Source organism: Pongo abelii, chromosome 14 (assembly GCF_028885655.2).
Source record: "Pongo abelii isolate AG06213 chromosome 14, NHGRI_mPonAbe1-v2.0_pri, whole genome shotgun sequence".
In the NCBI taxonomy this organism is placed as follows: domain Eukaryota; kingdom Metazoa; phylum Chordata; class Mammalia; order Primates; family Hominidae; genus Pongo; species Pongo abelii.
In genome coordinates, this window is record NC_071999.2 from 120,016,629 (window position 1) to 120,030,623 (window position 13,995).

A 13,995-nucleotide genomic window follows, 5' to 3' on the forward strand; every position below is an offset into this window, starting at 1 on the left:
GGGCGCCGGGGACCCCCGTATCTACACCTGCGGGAAGTGAGGGGTGCCGGGGACCCCCGTATCTACACCTGCGGGAGGTGAGGGGTGCCGGGGACCCCCGTATCTACAACTGCGGGAGGTGAGGGGCGCCGGGGACCCCCATATCTACACCTGCGGGAGGTGAGGGGCGCCGGGGACCCCCATATCTACACCTGCGGGAGGTGAGGGGTGCTGGGGACCCCCGTGTCTACACCTGCGGGAGGTGAGGGGCGCTGGGGACCCCCATATGTGCCTGCAGGGGCGAGGCCCCCATCCTTCGGCTCCCGACATCACCTCCCCAGGCCCCTGCACCTACATCGTCTCCTTATACTCCTTAGATGTTTACATGAGGAAAGGACATTGAGTCCATTTCACAGATGAAAAGACAGAGGCTCTGAAAGGTTGATCTGCCCAAGAGGACACAGCCCGTGTGTGTCGGGCGAGAGTTTAAACCTGGCCCGGCCTCTGAGGCCCCAGGCATGGCCCCCTCTTCGGACAGGGGCCCGTGATCCCGACAGCCTTCCCATCCTGGCATGAAGACAGAGATGGCTCAGCCAGGGCCCAGACACCCGTCCTGCCAGGCCATCGAGGCGGAGGGGCCGGCCTGCCAGGCCCAGCTGCCGCTCTTTGCCACTGTGGGCCCCAGGTGGGGAACCTCACAGGCCAATCCCATCAGACATAGGTTTGATCTCCCAGAGCGGTGCAGGGACGGGCGTTGACTGGGCTCCAGCCCTGATTTCCTCCCCCAGCCCTGCAGGGCTCAGGTCCAGAGGACACAAGTTTAACTTGTGGGTGGTCACTTGCCTCGTGTGGTGACGCCGTGGTGCCCTCTCTGTACAGCGCAGAGCCCTCGCCCGCCTACTATGAGTTCATCGGCGTCCGCGGCTGCCAGGACGTGCTGCACCTGTACCGCCTGCTCTGGGCCTCTGCGGTTCTAAACGTCCTGGGCCTGTTCCTGGGCATCATCACCGCCGCCGTCCTGGGGGCCTTCAAGGACATGGTGAGGCCCCTCGGTGGGACCCCTACTGCTCACTGGGAGCCAGGGCTCCGGGTCCATTTCCCCGGGGTGGGCTGGGGGGCCTCCAGCCCTCACTTTACAGATGGGGCACTGAAGCCCATGCGTCTGTCAGCAGGGGTCAGGGTGACAGCTGGCGTGCACCGACTCACCTTGGGGCCGTCCTGTCCCAAGCCTGTCACAAGAATCACCTGATTTAATCCTTGCTTCCCCGCTGAGGTGGGCACAGCCATCCCCAAGAAACAATGTTCAGCTCCAAGAGGGAGGCCCAGCCCTTGTGCACTAAGCTCCCATCGTTAGCAACTGCCTGGGGCTTCAGATGGGCAGGTCTGGGCTGGGGCCGGGCTGATGCCTTCGCAAACCCCAGAGGCGAGACCCATACAGCCAGGATTGGCCTGGGCAGGAGGAGGGAGGGACGGGGCCCCTCGCGGGAGGTGGGCTGGACCCGTTCTGGAAAGGCCGGCCCTCGCCCGGGAAACCACAGGGAAATCACTGGCCCAGGCTGGCTGTCCTCTCCCTTCTCCCTCCTCTGCCCTCACCTGGCGCCTGTTTCAAACCAGATGTTCTCGTGGTGTGCAGCTAGCAAACCCCACCCCCTGAACTTGCAGAGAAGCTGTAAGGGATGGGCAGCCAGGAGTGAGGGAGCCCCAACCCCAGAACATCCAAACGGCAGCCCAGGGATGAGGGACGCCCCCTCTTGCACCCACACCAGGACGCCTGGCAGCACCAGGCAGACGCACATCCTGCAGGCCAGACCCGGCCCAGCGTGGCAGCAAAAACACTCCTGAGCGGCTTCTCCATGCCCTATTCATCCCAGAGACTGCCCATGACTAAAAAGTAACTCAGTTTGTAACCCTCCTGCCATCTGCTTCTCAGCTCCTCCTTTTCTCAACACTTTCGTGCTTCCAGACAAAACTGGTGAAGCTGAGAGTGACCCTGGCATCCCGAGGTCCAGCCCTCTGGCTCCCCACCCAGTGGCCCCCCAAGCCCCACCCTGGGCCCGTAGACGCCCACACACCAACACAAGACAGGCGCCTCCCAGGGGTCCTTGCTCTGCGGTGACAGCCGGCCGGCCCCTGTGGTGGGAGTGGGAGTCTGGGGTCGGGAAGGGTCTCTGCCAGGATCGTGCGGGCTCCGGGCGCCTTTGGCGTCTCCTCGGTGCAAGCCTCTCTGCCTCGGCGGTTCAGTGTCTCCTCTCAGCGGCTGTCCTAGGAAGAACTGCAGCCGGACTGTAGACAGGACACAGAAACGCTTGTCTGGTGCAGGCGCCATGCTCGCCGCACAGGCCCGGGGTGTCCAGGGTTTTCCGGAAGGGGCTCGTGTGTTCATCAAAGCCCATGATAACATGCTGGAGTGCAGGATCAGGAACAGGAGATACCTCAAGGGCCAGCCCACAATGCAGCCACACCCGGCTCCAGGAAGTCTTCCTCGAACCCAAAGCTCAGGGGTGCAGAGCAAGGAGAGGGCTTGCTAACCTTCACACCCACCAAGCAGGCACTCTTGTGAGTTTAATTGATTTTGCCATTTAAACATTCCAAGCTGGACGTGCCCTTCGTAGACGAGGGCAAATTACTTGTGACGGGTGCGTGGGAGGCACTTAACGTGCCGGCAAGGGCGGGCGGCTGAGCCAGCCTCTCAGGGGCCTCCTTCGCGTGTGACTCTGTGGCCCCCGTGTTCTCTGGTTTCTGTGCACTTGCCCCGGCCCCATCCTCAGGCCACCCCTGGCTCAGAGGCCTCCCCACCCCTCTACCTGTCAGAACTGCAGATCTCCTGCCCCTCCCTCACAGAGCATGACCCTCCATGCCCATCCACCTCCCAGGCCCACCTCGGCTGCCCCCCTGCTCTCTGCAGGGTCTGAGGCAGAAGCACGGCCTCCTGCACATGTGGACCAAGGACCAGCTGCCTAGAAGGCCCTGCCCCTTCCCACCCTCCAGTGCCCACTGGGCAGGGGGCTCCCTCCCAGCCCCAGGGGTGCGGGTAGCACCGTTGTCTCTTTAAGGACACCTCAGGCCTGGGGTCGTCACCGTGTCCCCGGGTTGTCACCTTGGCCAGCCCTTCGCAGCGGCTCCGGCCTGGCTTCCCTGCCTTTGCCGTCTCCCCCTGGCTTCCCTCCAGGGTGCTGCTGAACCCGGGGGTGGGGGCTGGGGAAGGTGGAGGGGCACCTGTGTGAAGGTGGGGAGGGAGGCGAAGCCCGGGTGCCCTCGGCCCAGTCCCCGCGTTTCTGGCCCGGGAAGCCCTGAAGCTTGTGTGAGCCGTGGGCCCCTCCCTCTGTAGGGGATGAGGCCGGCTGGGGCCTGAGTTGGAGCTGGCACCTTCTTTGGAGAATTTTAACTGCCTGAGTGAGTCAGTGAGAGTGTGGACGGGAGCTTAGGAGACTTTGGTTTTGTTCGCATTCCCCAGAAACCCCACGCTGGTTGGAGCACAGGCTTGGGGAAGCGAGAGCTGTCAGCCCGGTGCTGAGAGGACCCTCCCCACCTGCACCCTTCTGTGCCGACAAAGCAGACTCTGGGGCCCGGAGAGAAGGAAACCAGTGCTTTTTTTTTCCCCCCACAAAAATTAAAACAGTAAAAGAGAGCCTGAGCCAAGCGGTCACCCGGTGTGACTAGCAGGTGGCGGGGCCCTGGGACCAAGATGTAGAGACCCTGAGTGTAAACGCGCGCTGGGCCGGGGTCAGCTCCAGCCTGAGAGGCGGGGGTAGGGGGTGCTGGGCTTTCTAGGAAGGCTGGACAGCCCCTCCCTCCACTGGGGGGTACACACCGACCACCCGTCTCCTCTCCATGGCAGGTGCCTCTGTCCCAGCTGGCCTATGGCCCAGCCGTCCCACCACAGACCCTCCACAACCCCGTCCAGCAGATCCTGGCCTACGCAGGCTTCCGCCCGACGCCCGAGCCTGTCCCGACCTGCTCACCCTACCCTCTGCCCCTTCAGGTAGGGCCACTGTCACCTGCTGGAGTTGGACGTGCTGGTTGCAGGCAGTGGGATGGACAGGACGGGGCTGGGGTCAGAGGGGATGAGGTCTTGCAGCCACCTCACCTTCTGGATTAGGGATGGGAGGTGGGGGGCAGTGACAACCTGGCCGTCAGGGCACAACCTTGCTGCAAGTATGGCCAGGGACCGCGCGTGGCCCTGGTGACCCGCCGCCATGCTCTGCCGGCAGCTGGATCTTCTGACCCCAGGGCTGGCCCGCACAGGCCTGGGCGGCTCCCCGCTGTAGTGGTGGAGGCTCCTGCCTCTGTCTGCTGGTGGACATCCTGTGGGCACGGCCAGGTTATTTAGGTGGAGCCATATGGATCTGCCAAAATCCAACCCCATTTTACCTGCAGACGTGGAGGCATCATAGGGTTTATCCTGACGTGATGCTATTGACCTTGGAGATGACGGAGGGAGAGGCCATGGGGGTGCCGAGCAGGACAGTGGCCTCTGCCTGCCTGTCCCATTTCCACTCCTGGGCATGACCGCCTTCTGTGCCACGAAGCTCTGTGCTGTGGCCATGGGTGAAACAGACCGGACCACGTTTCTTACCTCGGCACTGCAGGCATTCAGGGCTGGCCAACCGCCGTGCTGGGGCACCCTAGGTGCTGAGGGTGCTGGCGGGCCCTGGCCTCTGCCTGTGGCATGTCAGAGCCGCCGGTGTGACAACGCAAACTGTCTCCAGATGTGCCCCGTGCCCCCTGTCCGGACGTGTCCCGTGTCTCCTGCCTGGACGTGCCGTGTGCCCCCGGGGACACAGTTGAGAACCCTGGTCCTGATAAACATGGGCTTCCTTTCTGGGTGGGAGGCACTGCCCACATGCCGGCTGACTGGCAGGTCCTTTTGCGTGAGTTAACAGCAGCCTCTGCAGAGAGAGCTGTGTCAGGCCCAGCCTGACGAAGCTGCAGATTAAAGCAGGCACCGTGATGTGTTTCTGTACGGGGAAGGGCAGGGTGAACGTGGGGGGTCGTGAGTTTTGGAGTCACGCATGACACAGGTCTTCAGATATACCACAGGAGGACCCGCTCCCAACACATGACGTTGGCAGGAAGAGATCTTCCTTAGAGTGACATCCGGGGCAGGCCTGTGCACTCTGCCCTCACGTCCAGGACAGAGAGGGCTCAGGTTTGAGCGGGGCCTGAGAGCCACGACCTTCTCAGCTTACCCTGGGGACCTGCACCAGGGACCCCGAGGAGGGAGCAGGAACTGGTACTCACGGAGATGGTGCTGCTGGGGGTCCCTGGGGTCCAGGGGCCTGTGGGGCTGCTGGGGGTCCCTGGCATCCAGGGCCTGCTTGGGGCAGCCACCTTCAGTCATGCCCGGGACACGGCAGCTGTTGGGCTCAGTGGAGATGATCAGGGCCTGACACCATCTCCTCGTGGAGGGATCCCTGCACCTCGTGCCTCAGTCTCCCCTCTCACTTTGAATATAAAGCTGGGGCCCTGCTCCCTGGGAACACAAGGCCCCTGCTGGAGGTCTGGCCTAGAAGCATCTTTTCCATTTCTGTGATGGGGGAAGATGTGGTCCCCAGGGTCAGATGGCGGGAGCTTTTGCCAGTGACCCTGCAGTGGTCACTCCTGCAGGCAGGCGCGTCTGCGTGGTGCCACAGGCAGCTTCATCCTTCCCCAAGCCTCCTGCCCCTGCCCCAGGGACGTCCCCATCATGGCAGGGACCGTGCCCCCAGGGCCACAGCCCTGTCCTGGGGGCTTCTCTCTGGCCTCCTGGTCTCCCGTGGGAAGTTTGCCAAGCCCAGAACTGGAGGCCTGCAGGGGTAGAAGGAGGAGGCCTGCAGGGGCAGGGGTATCTCCAGGGACGCTGGGCCTGCAGGTGCTCCCCAAGCAGCTCTGCACAGACACGGACTTGGAATCGCATGGGTGCCAAGAACTTGCAGCCCAGAGCACAGCCTGGGTGGCCCGTGCTGTCTTCCATCCTCAACCTCAGCCGCTGCCCCTCGGGGCCCCAGAGGAGAGACAACACGTGGTTCCATCAGCCCCTTCCTCTTATCTGGCTCCAGGGCTGGTTTGGGCTGCCCTGGTGCTGGGGCCCGGCTGTCTGAAGCTCTGGCTGTGAGGGGCCCGGCTTCTCCAAGTTTGCATTCTGACTTGGGACCCTGGAGACAGTGAGGCTTTGTGGAGGGAGGGGCTGGTGACTCCCTCAGGCAGGTGTGTCCTCCCTGCTTGTGAGCCCCACAGAGGTGTAAGATGTGGGGGTGGTCCTCCCCGTCACACGCGGGCTTACAGGATGTTGGGGGTGGTTCTCCCCGTCACACGCGGGCTTACGGCATATGGGGGCATGGTCCTCCCTGTCACAGGCTTACGGGATGTGGGGTGGTCCTCCCCATCACACATGGGCTTACGGGATATGGGGGGTGGTCCTCCCCGTCACACGTGGGCTTACGGGATATGGGGGATGGTTCTCCCCGTCACACGTGGGCTTACGGGATATGGGGGGGTGGTCCTCCCTGTCACACACAGGCTCACGGGATGTGGGGGGTGGTCCTCCCCGTCACACGCGGGCTTACGGGATGTGGGGGGTGGTCCTCCCCGTTACATGTGGGCTTACGGGATGTGGGGGGTGGTCCTGCCCGTCACACGAGGGCTTACAGGATATGGGGGGCGGTCGTCCCCGTTACACGCGGGCTTACGGGATGTGGGGGACGCAGGGGCAGATCCACTTCATCCCCATGGTGCTCCACCCTCATCCACCCTGGGGCTCTGCTTTACACAAAGGGTGGATGTTCCCCTCTTCCTCTGGGGGAGGCCTGGGGTCCTCAGATGGCCCAGTCAGCCTTTGTGCCAGCATGTGTGGGAGCTTAATATACACATGCTGATAACTGGATTTCAGAGATGGCAAATCAGATGAGGCTCATGTGCTCCTCAGAAGAACAACAGAGGAGGGGCTCTGCTTCTGCAGAGATGGAGAGAAAATATTCAGGGTGTTCCATGGAAGTCGTTAGCAGCAGAAAATACTCCCACTTGAGACAGTGGGGGATGGGGAACAGTGACTTGGTGGTAGGGTTTTGAGCAGTTAATAAAAAGGACAATTTAAAGAGATCACCTTCCTTGCACCCAGCAGCTTTGCCAGGCATGAAGTGCAGGGGAGGACGTGGCATCACAGCAGAGGATGAGTTCCTGCCCCGTTACTAAGAAATATGCCCTCCCTTCCCCTATGAGATTACTCGTGGGCAGGGCTTGTCCCTAGGGGGGCCCTGCTCATTCAGTGATTAACCCCGTGGTCCCAGGGTTTACTCTGGTTCCTGGGGATTTATTCCATGGTTCCTGGCGGTTTACTCCATGTTCCTGGGGGTTTACTTTGTGGTCTTGGGGGGCTACTCTGTGGTTCCTGGGGGGTTTACTCCGTGGTTCCTGGGAGTTTACTCCTGGGGGTTTACTCCGTGTTTCCTGGGGGGTTTATTCCGTGGTTCCTGGGTGGTTACTCTGTGGTTCCTGGGGGTTTAACTCTGTGGTTCTGGGGTGGGGGCTTACTCCATGGTTACTGGGGGTTTACTTCGTGGTTCCTAGGGGTTTGTTCCGTGGTTCCTGGGGGTTTACTCCATGGTTCTTCGGGGTTTAACTCTGTGGTTTCTGGGGGTATAATTCTGTGGTTCCTGGGGGGGGAGTGGTTTACTCCCTGGTCCTGGAGGTTTACTCCATGGTTCCTGGGGGTTTACTCTGTGGTTCTTGGGGATTTATGCTGTGGTTCCTGGGGGTTTACTGTGTGGTTCCTGGGGGTTTACTCCATGGTCCTGGGGGTTTACTCCGTGGTTCCTGGGGGTTTACTCCATGGTTCCTGGGGGTTTACTCTGTGGTTCTTGGGGGTTTACTCTGTGGTTCCTGGGGAGATTACTCTGTGGTTCCTGGGGCTTTACTCCATGGTTCCTCGGGGTTTACTCTGGTTTTTTGGGGGAGGTTACGCTGTGTTTCCTGGGGGTTTACTCTGTGGTTCCTTGGGGGGGAGGTTACTCTCTGGTTCCTGGGGGTTTACTCCATGGTTCCTGGGGGTTTACTTCGTGGTTCATGGGGGCTTATGCCATGGTTCCTGGGGGTTTAACTCTGTGGTTTCTGGTGGGGCGGTTACTCTGTGGTTCTGGGGGGTTTAACTCTGTGGTTCCTGGGGGTTTACTCCGTGGTCCTGGGGGTTTACTCCGTGGTCCTGGGGGTTTACTCCGTGGTTCATGGGGATTTATGCTGTGGTTCCTGGGGGTTTACTCTGTGGTTCCTGGGGGTTTAACTCTGTGGTTTTTTTTTGGTGGGGGGGGTTACTCTGTGGTTCCTGGGGATTTACTTTGTGTTTCTTGGGGGTTTACTCCATGGTTTCCGGGGGTTTAACTCTGTAGTTCCTGGGGGGACGGGTTACTCTGTGGTTCCTGGGGGTTTACTCTGTGGTTCCTGAGAGTTTACTCCGTGGTTCCTGGGGGTTTACTTTGTGGTTCATGGGGGTTTACTCCGTGGTTCACGGGGGTTTACTCCGTGGTTCCTGGGGGTTTACTTTGTGGTTCCTGGGGGTTTACTCCGTGGTTCACAGGGGTTTACTCCATGGTTCCTGGGGGTTTAACTCTGTGGTTTCTGGTGGGGGGGTTACTCTGTGGTTCCTGGGGGTTTATTCCATGGTCCTTGGGGTTTACTCCATGGTTCTTGGGGATTTATGCTGTGTTTCCTGGGGTTTTACTCCGTGGTTCCTGGGGGTTTAACTCTATAGTTCCTGGGGGTTTACTGTATGGTTCCTGGGGCTTACTCCATGGTTCCTGGGGGTTTAACTCTGTGGTTCCTGGGGGTTTACTCTGGTTCCTGGGAGTTTGCTCCATGGTTCCTGGGGGTTTAACTCTGTCGTTCCTGGGGGGAGGGGTTACTCTGTGGTTCCTGAGAGTTTACTCCGTGGTTCCTGGGGGTTTACTCCGTGGTTCCTGAGTTTTACTCCATGGTCCTGGTGGTTCACTCGGTGGTTCCTAGGGAGTTACTCCATGGGTTCCTGGGGTTTATCTGTGGTCCTGGGGTTTACCCCTTAGTTTCCTTAACTGCTCATCTGCTGTGAAGAAGAGCGGGTGCTATGGAGTTGGAAGTTGGGAGCTCCCAGCAGACTTGAGAGAATGTTCCCTAGTGTCTCACTCTGTCGCCTGTGGCCAGAAACCTGTGTGAGTTTCGGGGGAAGAAAGAAATGAGGTTGGCAGGTGTCCCTGAGCCACTGGATCCCATGAGCCTGGGCTGTCAGCCTCAACATCGCAGTCCCTCTGAGGAAGGGCCCCATTCTCAGCCTTACCTACACCTGTGCCTGTGCAGAAATTCTGCTGTCAGGAGAGGTCCTGCTAGCTCCCAGGGCGTCCGCAGTGCAGAGCTCTCCAGGGAGAGGCTCAGACAGGCAGCTGGCTTCTCAGGGAACCCTGCACACCAGGGCTCAGACAGGCAGCTGGCTTCTCATGGGACCCTGCAGGCGGGGGAAGAGAAGCACAGAGCACATCAGGTAGCTTGGAGTTTGAAAAACTTTTCCTGTGTTATTTCTTAGAAGGAGTTTGTTTGCTTTACTTATTTAAAATTTGATTAGAAGTTCCCCCTAGAATTTAAGGGGAAAAAAAGAAAACAATTAAGATGTGTGTTGGCAGTTGGAGAAAAACTAGAATGTATCAATTTAAAATCTGCGTCGTTCTTCGCTTTTCTGGTCTCAGAATTACTTGAGTGGGTCTATGTGTGTTAGTCAGGGCTCTCTAGGGAAGCAGAGCCTATGGGAGAATACAGGTACCTACATGTGAAGAGAGAGATCAATCCATCGATTCTGAATGACTGGCTGGCGACTGTGGGGCTGCAGATGCACAACCACAGGGAGGGGGCAGGCTGGAGACCACGGAAGGTGACGCTGCTCCGGGAGTGCCCAGGCCACTGCGGCAGAGTCCACTTCTCCTGGGGACCACAGCCTCTTTCCTTAAGGCCCTCAGTGGAGAGGAGGGGCCGTCCGTGTCCGGGGGCTGAGGCACTGTACACAAGGGTGTCAATCACGCCTGAAGATACCTCTACGGCAACACCCAGATGCATGTGTGAGCCGCTGAGTCAGCCACGGTGACACTGAACCAGCCACACGCTGCTGGACGTGTGGATGCATGGGGTTCATACATGGGGCCTTTCCTAAATATGAAGAGTTGGGTGAGCCCAGGGGCCCCCGGCCTGGTGGACCCTGACTGTTGGTTTTGGAGTCAGGTCAGAGGCTCGCTGGCTATGAGGAAGTGGGATATGGTCTGGGCGCACCCTTCCTGGGGCGTCCACCCCCCGCCCCATGCAGCTGCGGAGGCCAAGGTTGTGCCAATGAGGCCCTGGCCACCCTCTCCTGTTCTGCCCAGGGCTGGGGCTGTTCCTTCTGGTGGTCCTGGGTCTGTGGGGTGGGGGCCCGTGAGAGTGGTCCTGGGTCTGTGGGGTGGGGGACCCGTGAGAGTGGTCCTGGGCCTGTGGGGGGGCCGGTGAGAGAGGTCCTGGGTCTGTGGGGTGGGGGACCCGTGAGAGTGGTCCTGGGTCTGCGGGGAGGGAGGGGGCTGTAAGAGTGGCCCTGGCTCTGCAGAGGGGAGGAGGGCGTAAGAGTGACCTTGGGTCTGTGGGAGCCCATGTGAATAGCCCTGGGTCTGCAGGGGGCCCGTGTGAATAGCCCTGGGTCTGCGGGGGGCCCTGTGTGAGTGGCCCTGGGTCTGTGGGAGCCCGTGTGAATAGCCCTGGGTCTGCGGGGGGCCCGTGTGAATAGCCCTGAGTCTGCAGGAGGCCCTGTGTGAGTGGCCCTGGGTTGGCGGGGTGGGTGGGGGGCGTGCGAGTGGCCCTGGTATATGTCAGGCTTCCCTGTGGTCCGGCAAGGGGTGGTCTCACCTGCTAACCCAGGGCCCTCTCTGTTTATTGCAGCCCTGCAGCCGCTTCCCAGTTGCGCCCTCCTCTGCCCTGGCTTCGTCTGAGGACCTGCAGCCCCCCTCTCCAAGCAGCTCTGGCTCTGGGCTTCCCAGCCAGGCTCCACCGCACTACACACCCACCTACTTTCCCCCGGGGGAGAAGCCACCCCCCTATGCACCCTGATAGAGGCGTGGAGTAAAAGATAACTTTTGTTTGTTTAAAAAAAGAAAAAAGGCAGCCTCTAGAAATCCCGCTTCTGTGGCCAACCTCCTAGAGAACCCAGGAGAACGTTCCAGAAGTCTGTCCCCTCCTTTCCTCCCTGGGCACACTGGTGAGGGAGGCTGGGACCAGGCAGGGAGTGGGGCCCTCCAGACCTAGGCTGGTGACACCTTGGCTTGGGCTCTGCTCACACCAAACGGAGCTGAAAGTTCCCACCCGGCCTCCTCCTTTGAGAGCAATTGTTCTGATGTTTTCACATCCCTTAATTAATTAGCTATTATTATGATTCTGCAAAAAGGGTGCGGCCCCGTGCCTCCCTGCCTGTGTGTTCTTGTTTGCCGACATGTGTTGTGCGTTACACATTCGTGTGTGCGTCTGTGTCCTGGAGAAGGGCAGGGCAGAACCCACCCGCCCCTCGTGCTGTGCTCCTGATGTATGCCAGGAAGGGAAGGACGCTTCGGCTCCAACACCCAGCGCTGTGTCTAACCGCCTGTGAGTTGCCAGAATCTTGGGGCCCGGTTGTCTTTCCCAGCCCCGGACACAAATCTGCCTGGGCCACTGGCGTGAGGGTCTTCCCCTAGCTGTCTCCCAGCTACGGTGCCTGGGCTTCCACTGTCCTTCGGTGGCTGCCCCGTCACCGCACCGTGTCTCAGGACCCCTGGCCGCTGGGATAGTGGAGGACAGTGTTTCGGGGTCCTTCGGCTCAGGGTCTGGGGCCGCAGCACTCCCTGTGGAAACCAGCTTAGCTCCCCGCGGGCCCAGCATGCACCTGCCAGGCACACCTGGGGAGACAGGTGAGCATGCCTGGGGAGCGGCAGGTCCCGGGTGGGTCACAGGCCCCAGGTGGGTCACAGGACAGGTCCCGGGTGGGTCACAGGCACCCCAGTGACAGGAGTTCAGGATGCGCCACCCCAAAGTAGCCGAAGTTTCTTGAAAAGTGTTGGATGTGGGGAGGGGCTTTCTCTGAACTCCTAAAGTCAGATCCTCCGGGAACCAGGGACTCCCCGGCTGGGAGTGCGGGCAAGAGGCGATCCCACCGCTCCCCGGATGCGCCACAAGACACCAAGTCGCCGTCTCTGCTCTGTGGGCCGCTCACGGTTCCCCAGTCACTCCCTCTCCCCTCGGAAGCTGGCGCCCCCAGGCCTCACCGCTCTCAGGGCCTCACGTCCCTCCCTGCAAAGCCCCCCGTGCCTACGATAAACAAGTACCGCTTTTCTCCCGAGTGAGTCTGAGGTCTCCAGCTTACTTCACAGAACAGCGCCCACCTGGGAGGTGGAGCGGGCACTTTATCCCCTGCCCAGTCCTGGATCTGGGAGAAAAAAGATAAGGTGGAGGGGAGCCACACTCGTGCAGACACAGCCTCCTGCCCCTCCACTGCCCGGGAGCCTCCCTCTGCCCGACGGAGGGTCTCATCCTGTGTTCAGCGCTCCTGGGCAGAAGGCCCGCAGCGCACATCCACACATGGACGGTGGCTGGCCGGGCCCAGGGGCGCCAACGGGCCTCTGAAAGGCCTGCAGCCAGCTCTGGTCTGTGAACCCGCCACTGCTTATCATTTTTATTTTATAAAATCCAGCCTCACGAGCTTGCTCTCCAGGAGAATGTGGTCTCGGCCTCTCCTCAGGCCCTTGAACCAGTCCAGGAGGTCGGGCACGAGCCGGAGGTGCGGCATCCTGTCTGGAAACTCACCACCAGCTTCCTCCAGGGCTGCAGGTGCCCGGCTCCGAGTAGGAAGCTGAACAAGCAGCAGAGACCAAGAGGTTTCTGGAGCGTCGGGAGACGCACTCACGAGCATCTGTGGGGGAGGAAAAGTGTGCCATGGATTTCCCGAGCCCCCGAGGCTCTCACTTTACCTCAGGGAAGGCTCTATGGGCGCTGACGGTGCCGTGGTCTTGTGTGGGCGGTTCCTGGGCACCCTGGAGCTCGGCCTGTGCCCCCGAAGCTGCCTGGTGCAGGCCCCAGGGCCTCTTGTCCTAGGGTGCGAATAGCGGAGAAGCTGAACTGCAGGTCTGGGCAGGGAGCCTCTGTCCCTTGGAGCCCTGGCCAGCAGTCACAGGAATAACCTTCCTTCCCCTCATGTCACCCCTCAGTCGCAGGGTGCGGTGTGGGAGCATCAGAGTGCTTCCCCCAAACACAACGTCGATCTTTCCTGACTTTTAATCTTGTCTAGAGTCAAAAGCTGTTCAAAAATATTCAACTCCAAGGTCAACAATTTTGTTCTTGCCACAAAAATGTCCTTATCCTTTATCCCAGCCACAAAGGATGTGAACAATTTGACTCAAGGTTCGTGGTGGCTGGAGGGTCCCCCAGGCCCCAGGGCAGCTCCCACCTGGCGCAGGGCTCCGGCCAATGCCTGGCCTGCAGTGTGGGCGGCAGCTGCTCTCGAGGGGCACCTGTCTCATATGGACAGAGCCTGTCTGGGGCCACCAGGCTCTGCCGGCCTGAGTCACGGTCTGATGAACCCCCTCTCTGGGCTCTGCTGGGGCCTTCTGATCCCAGCCTTCTCTGGAGGGATGGGCTCCCAATCCTGCCCTCGCTTGGTTCCCACGCACAGCCAAGGCCAGTGAGACCCTGGAGGCCGCGGGAGATGGGGTGGAGGGGATGGTGGGGCAGGAGGTGCTGGGGGGTTTGGGGGTGCTGTGGCCCCACCTGCACTCCCTGCCTTACTGGGACAGCACAGGTGACAGGCTTCTCCTGCAGCTCAGAGGTGGGGGCCTAGTGCAGCTGCAGGTCATGCCTGGGGAGGGCAGGGTCAGAGCATTGCCCTGGGCAGGGCTCTGCTGAGACTGGCCCCACCTTATTAGCTTGGGACCTTGGGTTACAGGGAGTCTCCTGCCTCAGTTTCTACATTTCACACAGCAGCGCTGCTCACAAGAGCTCCCAAGCAGAGGCAACTACTGAGTGGGGGAGGGACACGGTCCG

General features: G+C 60.6%; 1 protein-coding gene across 3 annotated transcripts in view; it reads left to right on the plus strand.

Annotated features, from left to right (window-relative positions):
- TMEM255B (transmembrane protein 255B) overlaps positions 1–11,373 on the plus strand; it is a 60,161-nt gene extending 48,788 nt beyond the window's left edge. For 2 of the 3 annotated variants that reach the window (XM_024231034.3, XM_054529314.2), the window contains 3 exons: positions 859–1,018; positions 3,818–3,961; positions 10,873–11,373. In XM_024231034.3, the coding sequence (XP_024086802.3) occupies positions 859–1,018; positions 3,818–3,961; positions 10,873–11,040 (472 nt within the window). In that variant the 3' untranslated portion in view covers positions 11,041–11,373. The remainder of the gene's footprint in view (positions 1–858; positions 1,019–3,817; positions 3,962–10,872) is intronic. The other variant, XM_054529315.2, reaches the window with a different exon arrangement.
- Positions 11,374–13,995: the final 2,622 nt, after the last annotated feature.